This window comes from Pangasianodon hypophthalmus, chromosome 3 (assembly GCF_027358585.1).
Source record: "Pangasianodon hypophthalmus isolate fPanHyp1 chromosome 3, fPanHyp1.pri, whole genome shotgun sequence".
NCBI lineage: Eukaryota > Metazoa > Chordata > Actinopteri > Siluriformes > Pangasiidae > Pangasianodon > Pangasianodon hypophthalmus.
The window spans coordinates 11,078,222-11,096,368 of record NC_069712.1 but is presented as its reverse complement, the minus strand read 5'-3'; the positions used below and the strand labels follow the sequence as shown (position 1 = coordinate 11,096,368).

The 18,147-nt window shown below is 36.2% G+C and overlaps 1 protein-coding gene across 1 annotated transcript; it reads right to left on the bottom strand.

Annotated features, from left to right (window-relative positions):
- Positions 1-29: 29 nt before the first annotated feature.
- Positions 30-2,565, bottom strand: nanp (N-acetylneuraminic acid phosphatase). The gene is made up of 2 exons (XM_026943433.3): positions 2,359-2,565; positions 30-1,014 (listed from the first exon to the last, which is right to left on the bottom strand). Exons 1-2 carry the CDS (start codon positions 2,446-2,448, stop codon positions 379-381), a joined length of 726 nt encoding a protein of 241 aa, XP_026799234.1. The 5' UTR covers positions 2,449-2,565; the 3' UTR covers positions 30-378.
- Positions 2,566-18,147: the final 15,582 nt, after the last annotated feature.

Below are 18,147 nucleotides of genomic sequence, written 5' to 3'. Positions count from 1 at the left end.
AAGAAAAACAGCAGTTGTTACAATAAGAATTTAAAATTGACATATAATAACTTCTTTATTCAAAAATAACTTGAAAGGGAGGAAGAATTAAACTGTTGTTAAGAAGATACATTTTAATATCCAATCACCTGTTAATCCATTACTGTGAGTAAAATGCCATTTTTGGGGATCTCTATAATGTCTAAAAAAAGGTATTGGGACTTGTGACACAATATCGATATGATATTGTCATACTGATCCCATCTCTGTGTGATTATTACAATAAAAGTATTATTAAAAAAACATAAAAAATGTATTTCATGCAACTCTATAAGATTGGAATAGTGTTCAAAATCAGTAAAGGTTATAAAATGTTTTTCCAAAGCTTAAAAAAAAGTATCATTTCAGCTTAGCTAAAACATTAGGCAAGTCCAGCACAGAGGGAATGGTGTAGTCAGGAGACACACTGTTCTCTGGAAGAGCGTCTGTGCTCTTGTTAATCCACACTGTAGCTTGAACCCCTGCATCAAATCCACCCTGGATATCTGTGTCCAGCGAATCTCCCACCATGATGCAGTCCTGTGGCTTCACCCCCAGCTGCTCGAAGCAGTGTGTGAAAATGGAAACTGCAGGCTTCTGCTCAGCATGTTCTCCTCCTACCACCACATTGCTGAAGAGTCCCTCACATCTCACTGCCTCCAGTTTCTCCCGCTGCGTCTGGGCATCACCGTTAGTCAGCAGCAGCAGTTTGTATGAGCACTTGAGCTCTTGCAGCAAGGTTAAAACTTCAGGAGATAATGCTAGAGCCTGGAGACGTGTGGTTTTCCAAGTGTAGTAGCAGTCTGAGGCCAGAGCGCGGCCAGGATCCACACTTTCTGCTTCCTGCAGGGCCTCGTGCCAGTGATTTATCCGAACGTCGTCTATCGTTCTGCCTGCAGACGGATCAAACCTTTCCTCGTGAAGTTTACGGGCAAACCTCTGACAAATATCGCTGGTGTTTGTGTCCTTCAGTTTAGATCTCAACAGCTCACATACCTGTCAGGTTTATAATAAACATTTTAGTAAGTGATATTATGGCTAATATTTAGGTAATTAAAACTTTTGGATGAAGATAAAACTACGATTAGTGTTGTAAAATATTGCAGTATTGGCCTTTGTGTTACTTCTATTGGGAAAAACTAGCCATAGTTTAAAAAAAAAAAAAAAAAAGTAATAATAATAATATAGAATAGTCTTTAACCATGACACAGAAAGGTTTTACCAGTTTATTATGTGTAGAGTGATAAACACAATGCTATTTTATGTAACTTCTTTTCAAGACTTCTAGTGTAAAAATATTGAACAGCAGACTGTTAAAGCACTGAAATGCCACCAGAAATAACAATTTAATATTTTGCTGGTGGAACCCACATCCTGGCTGCTGTTGCCTTCTGCCATGTTGTCTTCAGCTGAAATTTATTGTCAACATTTATGGACAACTTATGATGGAACGGGGGGAACTTTTATGAGAGAAGAAAAACACAGTAAATTAGGATGGCACAGTGATCAGAAGTCACTTTCAACCAGCTGCTTTTATATAATTTACACCTCTCATACACTCACTGTCCACTATTAGGAACACCTATACATTCATGCAGTTATCTAATCAGCCAATCATGTGGTGGCAGCACAATGCATAAAAGCATGTAGGTCAAGAGCTTCAGTTAATGTTCACATCAAACATCAGAATGAAGAAAAAGTGTGATCTCTGTGACTTTGATCATGGCATGGATGTTGGTAGCAGATGGGCAGGTATTATTATTATTATTATTAATAATAATAATAATAATAATAATAATAATAATAATAATACATGTTTTCTTTCAATAAACAACATCTTTTATGCAAGTAATATAGTTGTATATTTTATGCAAAAAACAATTTTGATAACTAATAACTTACATAACATCAGAGCAACTAAAATAAAAGCACAAAATAGAATTCCTAGAAAAAAATATGAAGATAATAAAGAGTAAATTCTAAATAACGACTAGTAAAATAAGTATATAGAAAAGCCAAAAAGCCTTATACAACTGTTTCTATCTGGTTCTTATAGCAGAGAGTTCAGGAGCTCTGGTATGTGATGGAGTTTAATGGCTCTGAACTACAACTTCCACAATCCCTTCCTGTCCACCATAATCACAGCTCTATCCTAAAAACACATTTACATTATTATTATTTTAAATACTTTGCTTTTTCTTCTTTTTTTCTTTTTTTAAAGAGAATTAGCTGTGAGTTAAAGCGCTATATGTAATACTGCTCTTTAATTTGTACTATTTAAATCTTGAGTAACTGGGTGTCATGTTTGTCCTCAGAATGGTTTCATTCTCTAACTCGCACCTTGCTCAAGGCCAGCTGTCCCGCTGTCGCTGTGTCCACCAGAGTGTTGTCCAGGTCAAACAGTATGGCTGATATTCCTCCTTTCTCCATGTTGAGCAGGGAATCTTATTATTACTGAGGAAAATAATCACACAGCGCAAACCATTCAAACATCCAGGAAGCGGAACTAGGGAGATGACGTCAGCAGGACATGAGCAGGTGATCTTGCGAAATATAGGAAGTGAATTTAGCTAAGCATCATGGGAGTTGATATTTTTTTTTATTTTTTTTTTAACTGCAAGTAAACTAGCTGCTATATCTTTCAGATTGGGTCAGAGAGAAAAACGTGTATTTGTGAAACCTACACATTGCTCTAAAACTGTTTTTTTTTTTTTTCCGTTTGTTTGTCCACCCCCTTTCTTCTGTGTACTGTGTTCAGTGTCCTGGGTAATGCTGCTACTCACCACATTTACATTTACATTACATTTACATTTATGGCATTTGGTAGACGCCCTTATCCTCTATATATCCTGTATATATCAATTTGTATATCCTGTTCATATTCCTGTTATATTCTTAACATGTCTTCACCACTGTACACTGATTGTACATACATATATAGATCACATTTATCCCTATTTATAATACCTACTGCACCTCCTGTACATAAGTCATCCATTCCCCTGTACATATCACCCTCATAGCTATATATCCTTATTTGTAATTTATTGTAAATATGCCACTTTTGCACTTCTGGTTAGATGCTAACTGCATTTCATTGGCTTTGTATATGTACTTTGAACAATGATAATAAAGTTAAATCTAATCTAATCTAAATACATCCTGATACTGGTTCGCTAGGTCACAGAATAAGAATACCATTAGTCTGAAAACTGTAAAAGCACACAGTCAACACTCACCATGTATGGCTCATATATACATATATACACACACACACGCGCACACACACACACACACACACACATATATATATATATATATGTATGATTGATAGATAGATAGATAGATAGATAGATAAACATAAAAGTGCTAATATAAGCACTTCAGGAAGAGGTAGGTCTTTAGACAATGTTTGAAGACCGCCAGTTCATACATCTAGGGGAAGTTCATTCCACCACCTAGGTGCCAGAACAGAGAAGAGTCTTGATGCATGCCTTCCTTGTACCCTGAGAGATGGTGGGACCAGTCGAGCAGTGCTAGATGATGTCTTCTGTTTTCTGTTATTTGAACTAACACTTGTTATATGTTTACACCTGAGGCTAGCGATCTACATTTTGTTATACTGCACACTCCTGTATATGTATGATGACAGTAAAAGTTGAATTGAATTATATATGCTTATATTGAAATATGTGTATAGTGTTTAGCACTTCTGGTGCTAATTTGTTGGGTGGTGCTGTATTTTCATGATTCCTGTGAGAAGTTAGTGTTTTGTGTGTCTCACTGAGGAGTACAGGGGTACACTGATTTCAGTGATCTCAAACATACGGGGTAATGGGATAACAAATTTTCACAAATTTCTGTGCAAGAATTTCTTTCAACTATCTTTTGAAAATGCAAACTTTTTAGTGCAGGCCCTTTCCTTTTTCCACCTAGGAGTCTCAGTTCCACTAATCCTCTCAGTTCTCAAGTGATATCAGAGATACACTATATGGCCAAAAGTATGTAGATACCTGACCATGACACCCATATTGTGCTTGCTGAACATCCTATTCCAAAGGCATGGCATTAATATGGATTTGGCCCTCCTTTGTTCCTATAACAGCCTCCACTCTTCTGGGAAGGCTTTTCTCTAGATTTTGGAGTGTGGATATTGGGATTTGTGCCCTTTCAGCCACAAAAGCATCAGTGTGTGCAGTCAGCGTTCTAATTAATTCCAAATTCAAATTCAAATTTTATTTGTCACATGCATAACCATACACAGTACGACTTGCAGTGAAATGCTTTATACAACTGTTCCGACATAAAAAAGAAAATATAGAAAAAAAAATATACATAAAAAGTATTTAAAGAATAATATAACGAAAAATATTAAATATAAGAAAAATTTATACATTAAAAAATGTACAACATTTACACCTTAAGCATAAGCACCTTAGGGTAGGGAAATCTTAATGCAACATGCAACAGCATACAAAGACATTCTAGGTAGTCATGTGCCTCCAACTTTGTGGCAAAAGTTTGGGGAAAGCCCACATTTAGGGGTCATGGTCAGGCGTGCACATACTCTTGGCCATATAGTGTACGTTTAACCATTTGTGCCTATTGATGTATTCATCAATAGATCAAACTCTGCCCTTATGATTAAATTCTCTTTTTATTTCTAGATTTTCTCCCTTTTTAGTTGTGTATGACCAGTGTGATTTAAATGCTTCAGGGTAATTAGATACACTTTTGATAGCCTTTGAAATGTAGTGCCCATTGGAGTTGCATTACATGTTTCTGACCACTAAAGGGCGTCAAGTCATTAAATTTAGAACTGGATAAAGTGAAGGGCAAACTAAATATCCTTGGTATTTAAACACCTTATCACCACTAATGCCATGATAAAAAAATACACAGCTCGCTTTCAGTCTCTATGGGATAAGCAATATTTGGTTGCAATCTGCAGAATAAGTGCAGAATAAGGCTAGTGTGTGGTATTCCACAGAGGAGGAAAGAGTTAGAGGACTCTATAGCTAAGACAGACATTTTAAGAAGAGCTGAAATGTAAGTAGTAAGTAAGCAGCAGGATTGGATAAATCTGACTGAAAGAAGTTTTTTTTATTTTTATTTTTATCCCTGAAGAACTGTGCTGCTGATCATTTGTTTGGCCACATCTCTCCTACAGGAATGCACATAATATGTCATACTTTTACTGAATTTTAACTGAATACTAAATGCATGCTTAAAAGAAGCAAAATTGTCTGCCAAAATTGTGGGTATAAGACATTGTTAACCATAAAATTGAAAACAGGAAAATATAAAAAACATAAAATATCATATACTATATAAAAAAACATGAACTAATAATAATAATAATAATAATAATAATAATAATAATAATAAGTTTCAGGTGTACACAAACTTTTGGTCATATAATGTATTATAGCTATTCCACCCCTCATCAGTAATTAACAAACTGAATTTCACATGTTGACTACATAAGGGCACACACAAAATTGTATTATTTATCTCTGCATGTAATGACTCTGAAAGATGCTGGGAAATTAGGCCACTGCAAGTTTCTGATTCCCTCCTCGAGAGCTCATGCACTTTATGTAAGCTGAGCCTCACCCGCTAGCGTGCTCACACACCTGGCCAGGTGCCAAAGGTTCACACGCAAAAATGTGTCAGTACATACTGCACTCATAGTGACAACTCAGGTCATTTCTCACGCACAAGGATACTGCTCATAGCCCAGATGCCAAGGCCTGTGAAAGCTATTCTATTAATGCCAGTCACTTTTAGAAATGTTCTGTAAACCCTGGTTTCAGGAAACAGGGAGTGTGTGAGAGCTTGTTAACCTATTTTCAACTACTGAAAAAACCAGCGCATTGCCTGAGGTACTGGATCCTGCAGATCACTGCAAACAGCTCTGCTTTCCACTCTGCCTTCCTTCTAATGGATATGTTTACAATTCAAATGTAATCTACGCTTTTCAGTGACACCTATGCAGTGGCAGCGAGGGGCATCGACTGAACTCGGTGGGGGAAATGTTTGATATTTTTCTGCATGCTCTGCAGGCAGATGCTACTTATTTTTCTTTTCATCTTGGTGGGTGGCCGGAGCTGCAGGCACATGCGCTATGTTCAAATGCCTCAGATATACAAGAAACCCTAAACATAGGAGGAAAGACAAATAACAGGACCAAATATCACATTCTGGGATTGTGCAACTTCAAGTCACACTCAATGCCTTTTAATATATCAAGATCAATGTCAATAAATAAGACCTAAATAGGTAATAGGTATGCAGTCATGTATTGAGACTTGAGTATCACACAAGCCATCATATTTAGTGCTGGACACTAAATGTTTATATTAGTTTATATATAGACTGTAGTTCATGCATTCACTTATGTATGATAAAAGAATGCATGAACTACAGTCTACATATAAACTCCATAGCAAGTCGAACCCTTATTGTTGAGGCAAGCTGCGCATATATACAAAAAAAATCTGTGAATACATGAAGATGCATCTAGAATCAACTAATATCAATTAATGTAAGATTTAGTGATACTACCTTTATTTTGTAAACATATCTTGCTCTTTTGAAAAAGATTCCTCTTCACATAGAGAAGTCATGCTATGTGGAAGCATGCAGTGAGCTTGCTGCGCCTTTTTTTGTTCACTTTACAGCTGACTACTGAGCCTATCTGATTTGTTGTTATATGCGTGTCAAGACCTGTGGTTGATACATTGCATAATTTGAGCATGAGTGATAAGAGATGGTTTTCAATAAGGGTGCCAATAAGAAGCTTTTAAGGCGTTTGAGGTGAAGAATGGAATGATATGTGGTCATGGTTGTTTGGCTTTATTATTAGTGTCTGTTCTCAACTCAGTGGCTTGTTTGTCAGATGCTTTAGGCAATGAAAAAGTGTTTTAAAGTGGAGGGCCTAGATGAAGAATGAACTGGTGTTGTGGTCACCTCCACCAACAGGAAGGGAACAGCAAATGCGTGTTTTGATGAAGACCTGGAAAGTGCTGACAGATGGCCAGCGAGGTTGTCTTGCCCATTAGTTCTGCACCCATTGCCTACAGCATCTGTCACATCTGAGCTATTCTGAGCTTTTCTGAACACATACAGACCCGCAGCATTAATAAGGGCATGTGAGTGATTACTGGTGCATATCAAAAGAAGTTAGAATATCAGGTAAGTAAATCGGTGAACATGAGGGGTTCTTCTTTAACTTCTCCTTACAGGTATAGTCAGAGATTTTGGTGGAAGAAAAGCAGTCTCTTTCCTTAGCGTCCTCTTTAAAGCCAGGCCTCCAAACACATTCATGCATGCATGTTTAGACTACAAAGCCTGAATGCTATCAAAAGTGATTACAGTGATCTTCTGAACAGTAGCCCAAAGCCTTAACCACAGAGTTACTACTGCCTTATAAACACGTAGTGCAGCATAATTAATGAATGATCAATTTATTATATAAAAATGTATATGATATATTAACATTTATGCATCAGATTAAAAACGTAATATTAAATTTATTAAGTTCATTTAACGAGGTTTAAAAGAAAACTTGTAATAAATGACTTCTCAGACTAACACACCTAGTTTCAGCCTTCGTCTTCTCCCAAAACTCCACAACATCTTGAGTTATGGAGTGCTTCACAAGCTGGATTAGATCAGGTATTTTGGGAGCAAAGAAAAACTTTAGGCAATAAGTCCCTGTTGATCATGTAAATATTGTATTCAAATTGATTAATTAATGTATTTACTAATATTAACAAATATGTAGAATCAAACTTCGATTCTACTTGGAACCCTCTCTGATGAGGAAACATTCTAAGAGTGTCCCCAAAGAGACAAACTGAAGGACCCTATAGGGTTAATTATTTTACCTTTTTTTTCTAGAAGTTCAGACAGCACTTCTAGAAAAAAGACATAAAGCAAAGATGAAAAGACAAAAGGATAGAATGAAAAAAAAAAGAAGTGTAAATTAGTTTCAGTATGAGGGATCTGTTAAGGAGCAACAGTTTCTTCATAATAGGGGTTTTCATATAAATGGTTTTGGTCAGTGCCCAGTAGCATTCTGATGGGAGTAACTGAGAATAAATGAGTACTGGGAGAGTAAGAATGTCCTTTATGACTAATTGGGTGTAGAGTTTGGGTTGCTGGCACTGGGAGGTTGATGATCCAAGGGAGATTTCATTTGTGGTACACACCAACCCCACCTGGAAAACAAGGTTTATTATTCCTCCAGCTGTTCAGGGCTGGACTGATCATAAGAAACATGCAAGTACAGATACATCATCAACTGAATCAACTCATAAATGTATGTGAATGCTTTATTTATAGAGGATAAACCCAGGAAAAGGAAACAGATGTCATCATGCCCACGGTCAGAATAGTTTAAATAACACACTGATTTTATAGACACATGGATTTTATAGACACAGGAAACACTCCCTTCTCCATGTGAGTATATTATTGCCATAACTCACTGAAGTGAAAAATAAGTAATTCTAAGTAATCATTTATATCATACATGTCCACTCCCTATTAGTGAACACCTATTAGTGTACCAGATGACCATGAAATAGTCATGAAATAGTCCTGGCAGTTGTATCCATGAGTTGCAAGTTCAGGCCAAGCAGCTGTAAATGACACTGAACACTCAGAATGCATATGGGTGGCTGTAAAACAATGTGCCAACAACATTCTGATTTAGTATGTAGACACTGTTCTCAAGAACCCTACAAATGAAGACATTAACAAACATGTCATTAGATGGCTTAAAAGAAAAAATACCCAGGAGGCGGTCAAAGAGGATTTATGGTCACTGAGTTCAAGAGCATTACCATTCATCTCATGACCATTCAGCTTAAAAACCCAATAGTGATAAATAGCAGGAGTGGTTTGTTCCTAAAGACTGCACTGCAAACTAAATTCTGCATTATAAACTTTTATTTTTAAAAGTAAGTATGTTGTGCTGTGGCGACAACACTCATGATAATGTCATTTTTTGACAGTATGCTGACAATTTTGACAATTATTGACTTGAGGTTTTCTTGTCACATTAGGATACATTTGGTGTCTCATCTCTACTTTCGTTTCCTTCCTTTTGGGACTGTTCAGTTGAATTCGTACTTACATTAATAGCCTCAATGAAGTCCATATGGAAAACAGTGGTAGCATGCAAAGTGTGTTTAGTATAAATGGATTCACAGAAACAAATAAAGCCCTATTCACAATGTTTTAGAAGGAAACCTAAAACCTAAACAAAAAAGAATGTAGACATCAAAAAAATGCATCTACCATCAAAGTTGTCTTTCTTTCTTCTATTAGAGTAGTACATTTAACTGGATGAATACTGACAATGCTAGAGTCTGTATGGTCAAATCCAAGATTTTGTACCTGCCATGTAGTCACTATGAGAAACATGTAATGCTTTTGTCAATATCATGAGTTAGAGTTAATGAGTTAGAACTAGATTAACTAACTAATTTCACACTTCACAAAAACAGTCTGTTCAGATACCACAAAATGACGTTATAGAAAATAATGTAGCACTCATGTTTACAAAACTTTAGGTGATTTCCAGACAGGTTTTTTTTTTGGGCCTCATAGTGACATCAGCTCAACATGTCATGCTATTAGTTCAGAGCTAGTCATCCACCAAAGTGACAACAACAGGAGGACATAGTGTGGAAAGCAATTTTGTGTGTCCACAGTGAGACAGAAAACTGTACTTGTGTTCTAATTTTTCACCATGACCTCAGGTTGCATGGGACTGAGAGATTACAGTGTGCTGTGTTTAGTTACCAGGGTTCAGTGAGATTGTGGGTTGTGAAAGCACACACTGTTGTGGCTCTGGAAAACACACTATCCAGTCCACACAAAAACTTATGACATTAGTTGTCTATATGTCTAAAAGCACGAATATGAAACTTAAGCTTTTAACATAACTGCAACACATTAATGGACTATTGTATTATCTATGGTAATTTTTTTTTTATAGAAAGTTTTTACAAAATTGATATTATTTAAAAAAGACACACCTAGAATCATTGATATGGTGAAGTTTACCATGAGATGTTTATTTAACATTTATGAAAGGAGTGTCAGCTCTCCAGTGTCAGCTCTTTGTAACCATCAGTAAGTTTTCTAACATGGGAAAGTCTTCAGGACAGATCACTTTGCAGTCAAATAATATTTTCAATAATATGACAAGCTGCATTTGTTTAGAGAAAGTAAAAAGAGAGACTGGTAAGGGAATGACTGTGTATAGACGCAATAATGTAACTGCTAAAAGGAAAAAACGTGTTTAAGAGACATTCCATATTAAACTCTAATAAAAAAAAGTATTGGTGTTCATTAATAAATTAAAAAATTGCAATTGCTGATAAACAGCTGTGGTATAAGAGGAATAAAACACTTTGTTGATGTGTCATTACTGGAAAAGAACTATCTTCTGCGAATAACAGCAAATCTGCTTCACGTCAGGCCATATCACACCACCCTGTCCCTGATTATTTTCCCATAACAGCATGCTCTGTCATGTTTTATTCCTTACATAGAGAATTAGTTACCTTTCTTTGCAACTCTGAGGCATCAAAATGAAAATGCTCTGAAATGAATTACAATAAATCACTATTAATTATATGAATATTTATCTAGTCAGGTGGTTGCTATAAAAATTATTCTGGCCACACAGTAATGGGGCTGTTAGTTTGGCATTTTGAGTCTGTGACTGATACAGAAACAAAGACAGGGAGTAGAAAAGAAAGGCAAGATCAAAGGGGAAAAAAGATCAAGAGTTGGGGTTGATGCTAAAGGCACTGGGATTCTTTCAATTATCAGTTCATTCCAATAGCCATCCCACATTGTTCTGGTCAAGAGAGCAGGACACTGATAACTTTTCTGATGACAGATGGCTTATCAACCCTCCTACCCATCCCAACTGAGTGACAGAAACATGACCTACAACCTCCTCATACTTGCAGTCAAAGTGTAGCAGCTGAACAAAGAAGCTGTTGATCCACTCTGCATCATGACCAGCTTTCTTTTTAAGGAAATAACACTTGTTTGTAACTGAGAGAGGAAGTGACTCAAGAAGCTATTTCTGGTTTATTTACTTTAGTGTATTTAGAGTTAGTGATGTATTTATGAGGTAATTTAATTTTCATATTTTTTCCTTAGCATTCCTAAGTACTGATGCAAACCAAAACTCTCTGAAGCATAAAGCTACATAGGTACCAGATGCCCTCTGATTTAATGAAAACATAAAAATAGACCATGTACACAATAAATAAATAAATGATTACTTGAACAATATCTACATAAATCAAACACATGACACATGGATGCACATGATATGATTAATTAATTAAGATGTACACGGTCTAATATGTGGGACTATCACACTGGATTCAATTTAATAAGACCAGCTCATGGATTTCACCAAATAAATACAGTGCCTTGCAAAAGTATTTAACCTGCTTAAAAGTCATGAGATTCATCTGGATTACAATTGACACTTACACAGATTGCTGTAGCCAGTATTCTTATTGCAAACAATATGCTCTTAAAGTACTTTTCCAAAGTAAAAATTTTTGTTTGTCAGCAGATCTTTAAAAAAAAGTATTCAACCCCTTCAGACTAGTAGATAGAACCACCTTTTACTGCAATAACAGCTTTAAGTCTTAAGGGCTTTGACTTGGCCACTGTAGACCATTCAGCTTTTTGTTTTTAACCACTCCTGCATTGCTTTGGCCTACTGCTGAAAGGTGAAGTTTCTCCAAAGCATTTGTTTTTCTTTAGCAGACTGATGCAAGTTCTTATTTAATATCCCACTATATTTTGCTCCATTCATATTCATTTCAATTTTGACAAGAAGCCAAGGTCCTGAATGAAAAGTTCCCCAGAGCATGATGCTGCCACCACCATATTTCACTGTAGGAATGGTGTTAATTGAGTTATGGCCTGCATTAGGTTTGCACCACACATAGAGGTTTGCCTAAATATGGTATGGTGTCACTCTTGTGCTTTCATATGGCTCTTCTTGAGCAACGGATCCTGTCTAGCCACTATCCTATACGGTCCTCAATAATGGTGTCTGGTCCACCTTCAGCCCATTCTTGGCCACTGTACTCTGCAACTCATTCAGAGTGACTGGTCACCTTACTGTGGCTTCCCTCACCAGTCTTTGTCTTGTTTTTGTGCTGAGTTTTGAGGGACATGCTTGTCTAAGTAGTGATTGGGTGGTGTGATGCAGTTTCCACTCGCACACTATCAATTCAACAGTGCTTCCTGGGATGTCCAAACACTTAAATATAATTTTACACCCTATTCTTTAGTTATGAAATTCTAATACCCTATCTTTAACTTTAGAATGCTCCTTAGCCTTCATTTTCATGCCTTTCCTTCAGACTGGCAGTCTCTTCAATAGTTAACAACTTTAACAGTTCAACTGAGGCTGTTTTTGTTCAGAAAACACGAGTTGTTTTAATATTTCACAGGTGAAGTCAATTGTGTCCTCATTAAGACAATATTTTTCACGTGGAGCTTCTGGAAATTGGAATACTTGCTGACAAATAAGTAATTTTGACATTGAAAATTCACTACAAGAGAACATAAGTATGCAATAAAAATACAGGAAGAATATGTGCATTTATCATTTGTTATTCAGACAAATCTGATAAACTCCAGGGGGGTCGAATACTTTTGTAATCCACTGTAGGTGTATTAGACTGTAGTTACAAATAGCATGTTGCCTTGAAAATGACTGTACTAATATATTTTTTGTGATTTGCTATAATCATAGTTTTGTTTCAACAAGGATATTGGCAGCCTACCAAACAGGATTTTCAAATGATGTTTAAAATACATTTCATGAAACATTTTCAGTTTTCTGGTAAAAACTGAAAAAATGCAATGGAAAAGCCAAAAAACTGTCTGCATCTGATGCATCTGATCAGCTTAAAGGTCATTTCCTTAACGGATCCAAAGAAATCTTGTGAAATATTTTAACAGAAAGGCAAAGAAGAAGAGATTGCACTATGTGAAAAGTATGAAACATAATACGAAAATTTGCTTTGTTGATGATGTGCACTGGTTTTGTAAATGTTTTGTGTTTCTTTCCGCAATAGAAGACAACATAACTTGTAATTATTCCACATGTTCTGGAAATGAAACTAGTATTTCAGCTACCAGATTTCATTTTTTCTTTCAGCACAATGCAGCCCTGTACTGATAAACCTTCAGGGCAAAATGCTAAGCATCCAAACAGCAACAGGAAAAATGATGTCACAGAAGAGTAATCCTAATTCACAGCAGTTACAGTAGGAAATTGTTGAAATTAACATGCTGAATAATTGTGGACCAAGGTGCCTTTTTTGATTAGTCATCGTTAACTGTGTAATGAAGAGCAGAATGACACAAGACAAAAAAAAGGGCCGTCTACATGACTCAGCTGTGATAAAACATTAGTTTACTACAGGCTGGTAGCAGCAAAAAAAAAAGGCAGAACAGCCGTAATTTTGATAGGTATTGCAAAAGCAATATGCAAAAAAATCTTTAAAAAAAAGATACATGTTAAAAGCATTAAATGTGTGTAAGAGGGGAAAGAAAAGAGGATATAAAGTGTTTGCATTTCAGTAAATACTTCCAAAACCTCAGTCTTGAAGTTTGAACAGTCAAAGTGTACTCCATGTAATTGGATTTGAGATTACGTACAGATTACTGTCACCTTTAAATGTGTAGGAATTACAGCATTTTGGAATATACCTACATAGATTGGCTGTATTATTTTTTTTAAACTGAATAACACTATCTGTCTTGCATAAATTTAATTAATTTGCTTAAACTATGATTGTTCGCTTATGACCCTTATATTAATGTCTTTAAATCTCATTAATTAATATCCCTTACATCTCAATACTTTTAAAATTTGAAAGAGCATGAATTCACAAATCCATTTGGCATTATGTCAAATAATACAGTCAAAAAAACAAGACCTTGGATTTTATGTACTCTTCCTCTGTGACATGTCCTGCCCCCTTTACTGATTCTCTCTAATCTAGACTCAATGCAGCTGTACATGCTGTCATGGCTAATTTGTGTGTGAATGAAACGTCTCAGTTGTAAACTATACTAGAGCCTCTGAAAACAAATCCCTAGCACATATTTTCCTCTTCTTATTTGTATACCATGTGTCGTTTCTCAAAAAAACTATGTACCATATTGATAATGGAGACAGACAAAACGACACCATAGTGTACTCCTTAAGCAATTGAGCACTCCTTGCTTTTTATTGGATTCAAAACACTGGAGCAACAAACCAAAACACAGCAAATATATAATCATGCAGTCTCCTATAAACAGAGCAATACAATCATCACTAGCCGATGAGGGTAAAAGACTTCCCAAAATAAATAAAATATGTGTTCAAAATACCATCAAGCTCCTTTGTGCTCATTCTGATTAGATAATGCAGTGCTACTAAAATCCCTGGGCCTGAATAGTTACAAAACAGTTTGTTTTGGTTATGTTGCCCAACACAGCTTGTGAAGAACTGAGGTGATGAAATGTGAAATGTTGATGAAAGAGGTCAGAAGAGAATAGCCAGACTGGTTTGAGCTGAAAGGAAAGGTACAGTAACTCAAATAGTATCCACGGTTTAGAACTGTGGTGAGCAGAAAAGCATCTCATAATGCGGAACAAGTTGAACCTTGACGGGGATGGGCTACGACATCCGAAGACCACTTTAGGTTCCAGCCCTCTCAGTGGAGAACAGGAATCTAAGGCTACAGTAAGTACAGGCTCACCGAAACTGGACAATGAACCAGCCAATATTTTTCCAATCTTCAGCTTCCAAGTCTCAGTCATAGGAGAATGACTTGTCTGGCTGTTTTCCTCTGGCCTCTGTCATCAAAGAAGCTTTTCTGCCTGGAGAACTGCTGCTCCCGTTTTTTGCACCATTCTGTGTAAACTCTAAAGATTATTGTGCATCAAAATCCCAGGTGATCAGCAGTTTGTGAAACACTCAAACCAGCCTGTCAACAACCATGCCATGGTCAGAGTCACTGAAATCAAATTTTTCCCAATTAATTTTGTTGTTTGTACCTGCCCATGATACATTCTAACTAAATTATTTCGGTTATATTTCCAAAATTATAAACAAAGCTGCAGCCTAATTTAAAAAAGATGAATGAATGAATGAATGAATGAATGAAGGAATGAAGGAATGAATGAACACTGTAAATCCATTGCATAGTGCTGCATGTTCATATTAATGAATATGTTCTTTCTGTATATTGCAAGCTGAATATCTGACTGCTGTCTATACCCACATGAAAGAAAAACTTCCTGCTTGCGCACCATTTTTGTTGTGTATCACAGGATCCCAGGTTCAATGCACACCTTTTAGTCTCAACCAGATGCCCTGTGAGCCTTTCTGGCAAGCTTATAAAAGAAAATGGAATAGTGCACCTCCTATGAGTATCTGTTTACAACACATTATGTATTCATTCAGAATAATGCATTTGTATTTTTTTACATCCCTAATTTACATCAGGGAAATCACCGAAATAAATCAGCTGCTTAAACCAGTAGTGTGAAAAATGACAAATGAAGTCCAGAAGGGTAAATACAGACCCAAGTGCATTTGACATGTTAACATCAATTAACAATGTGTAAACAAAATCAAAACAAAAGTTCATTACATTAGATCAAAGTGCTAGATTCATCACAACACCATAAATTGTAGGATCTTACGTGCCACCGTGCAGATCTGTCAGCACTAACAGTAAGCAGCTGATAATTACAGAATGCTTTGTTTGTCATACAGTTGATCCTGTGGGAGGGTTACTTTGGGCCGTGACAGAAAAGCTACAAATATATTGTATGAATTTAACAAAACACTGTGCAGCCACAATGGAACGTTACAGTAAAATAAAAGAACAAAAGAAATGTCACCCTATGTGACCTGCTTGATCACTTCAGACTCGAGATGCCTTTAAAAGTTGAACTATTATAAATAGCTGGGAAAAAAACCCAGAAAAAACAGAGGGTTCTTTCTCGTCTGCATTATCTCATGACTGTCGTGATGTGCCTGGTTTGTGCTATGGTAACCAATATTTATTTACACAAAGGCCTTCACACTTCACAGCTTTAGTCTCTGTCTGCTTTCTTAGCAAAGACACTTAGCAAGTCTGTTCAGCAGGCAGCACAAGAATAATGCTAATACACTGGAGATGTGAGACATTTCGCTTGTCTGTTTTAATTATATGTCAGTCTGTCTCCTGTGTGCAAAGGCGCTGAACTGCCACTCACTGACAGGTGAATTTGTTTAAAATATATGATATCACAGGTAACATGGTATAGTGCTTACAAAAGGCCATTTTCTGCAGGAAGTTTTTGCTTATTTTCCAAACCTTACCAAAATAACCTTATACACCACATATCTAATAAACAGTGAGGGGAAATAAGGATTCAGGCACTTTTGTTTTCATTATTTAATTTAATTCCAATATTAATAGACATGTGTAAATTTGAAGTGAATATATGCACTGGAGGTGTATTAAATAACAAAAACAAAATGTCTGAATACTTATTTCCCATCCCTGTAGACTCCCATATGAGAGCTTTTACCCTTTAGCCCCTCAAGTAAAGATGAAACTAAACTGTTCAGAATGAAGAAAAATAAACATATAGGGGCTGTACTGTTAGCTCTTTCTCATTTCTTTCACAGACACAAGAAGCCAGCCAACCACATCTTTTCGAACTGCTGCTCATGCTGTGTCGCAGGGCAGGGTAACACACTTTGAGGTAAGAGCTATCTACCATCTTTTGCATAAATGAGGTCACAGACAACCACAACTGGCTACTGTTGCTGTGATTGACAGGAGAAGGATAGTATGCCATCCCTCCTATACCCACATACAGAGTATACCTAATTTCACTCTCTTGGACTCCCAGCCACAGATAGTTGTGGAATTGGGATTCAAACTCATGATCTCCCAACAATAAGGGGAATGTGTTTCTGTTGTGCCACTCATCAAGCTAGTTTCTGCTCATGTTTTGGTGTGGGCCTGTCTAGACAAGGGTTTTCAGTGGGCTTACTAGAAATAAGTATTCATTTGCAAAGGGCTCTCTGTGCATATATGCTTGTGTATCTTTTCATTATTTGCAAATAAATTCAACGTGCTGTGAAAAAAAGAGAATGTTTCATTTCAGTATGTAAAGACAAATTTAATATTGTGTTAACAAAAAAAAAACAAAAAAACAACAACAGATTCATGAGTGAGTCAGGACTAAACTGCGACTTGATGCACTGTTATTGGATAATAATAGATGATGGACCACTTGATGTGTTACCCTCCTAAATTTTTCTTCCATTAACAGCATGTTCCAACGTTTTTTATTCCTCTAATACCACAGACATTTGGCAAAGGCTAACAATTTCTTTTATTTATTAGATAAAGGATGTACTTTTTATCCATTTATAGCTACATTTATTGTTGTGGAACGTCCAAAAAGTGTTTTCCTGTTATCCTGAAGAACTTCCCATTTTGGAAAAATTTAAAGTTACAATTTTACCTTTGACTGTAACAAAGCACTGACACTGGAGACTCCTTCCATAAATGCTATATGAACATTGCCTCACAGAAAGTTTCATCCTATCAACAATCATTGATTACACACATTTAAAAAAAAAAACAGTTTACTTAGAATACCCACCATATAATTCCCTGTGTCAGTTGTTACTATACAAACGATAATGAATTAGAAACAAGCATGTTAAAGTAAACCTGTGGTCTGCCTTGCAGCCAGGACTACGGTCTTCTGAACGATCTTCAGAATCAAGAATTCAATTGAGATGTGGTATAATGAGTAATAAATCCATAAAGCTTGCAGGAGCTGTCAGCGGGTCAAGACTTTCATCCTTTACTCTTGTAACTACATGCCTTTCCTATTAGTTCCACTGTAGTTACTGAATAATTTATGATAGAGAATAATATGCTTTACTGAGTAATAACCCAGGTTTTAAGGGGTTACCCTAAAGTAACTTTTTTTTTTTTAATTTCATGTCATGATACAGTATGTAAGCATAAATTATGGCAACATCAACTCATT

Excerpts from the sequence above, each read along its gene's own strand:
- nanp (XM_026943433.3), bottom strand. The coding sequence starts at position 2,448 with ATGGAGAAAGGAGGAATATCAGCCATACTGTTTGACCTGGACAACACT. Across the intron at positions 1,015-2,358 it reads GACAGCTGGCCTTGAGCAAG|GTATGTGAGCTGTTGAGATC; the intron begins GTGCGAGTTAGA and ends TAAACCTGACAG.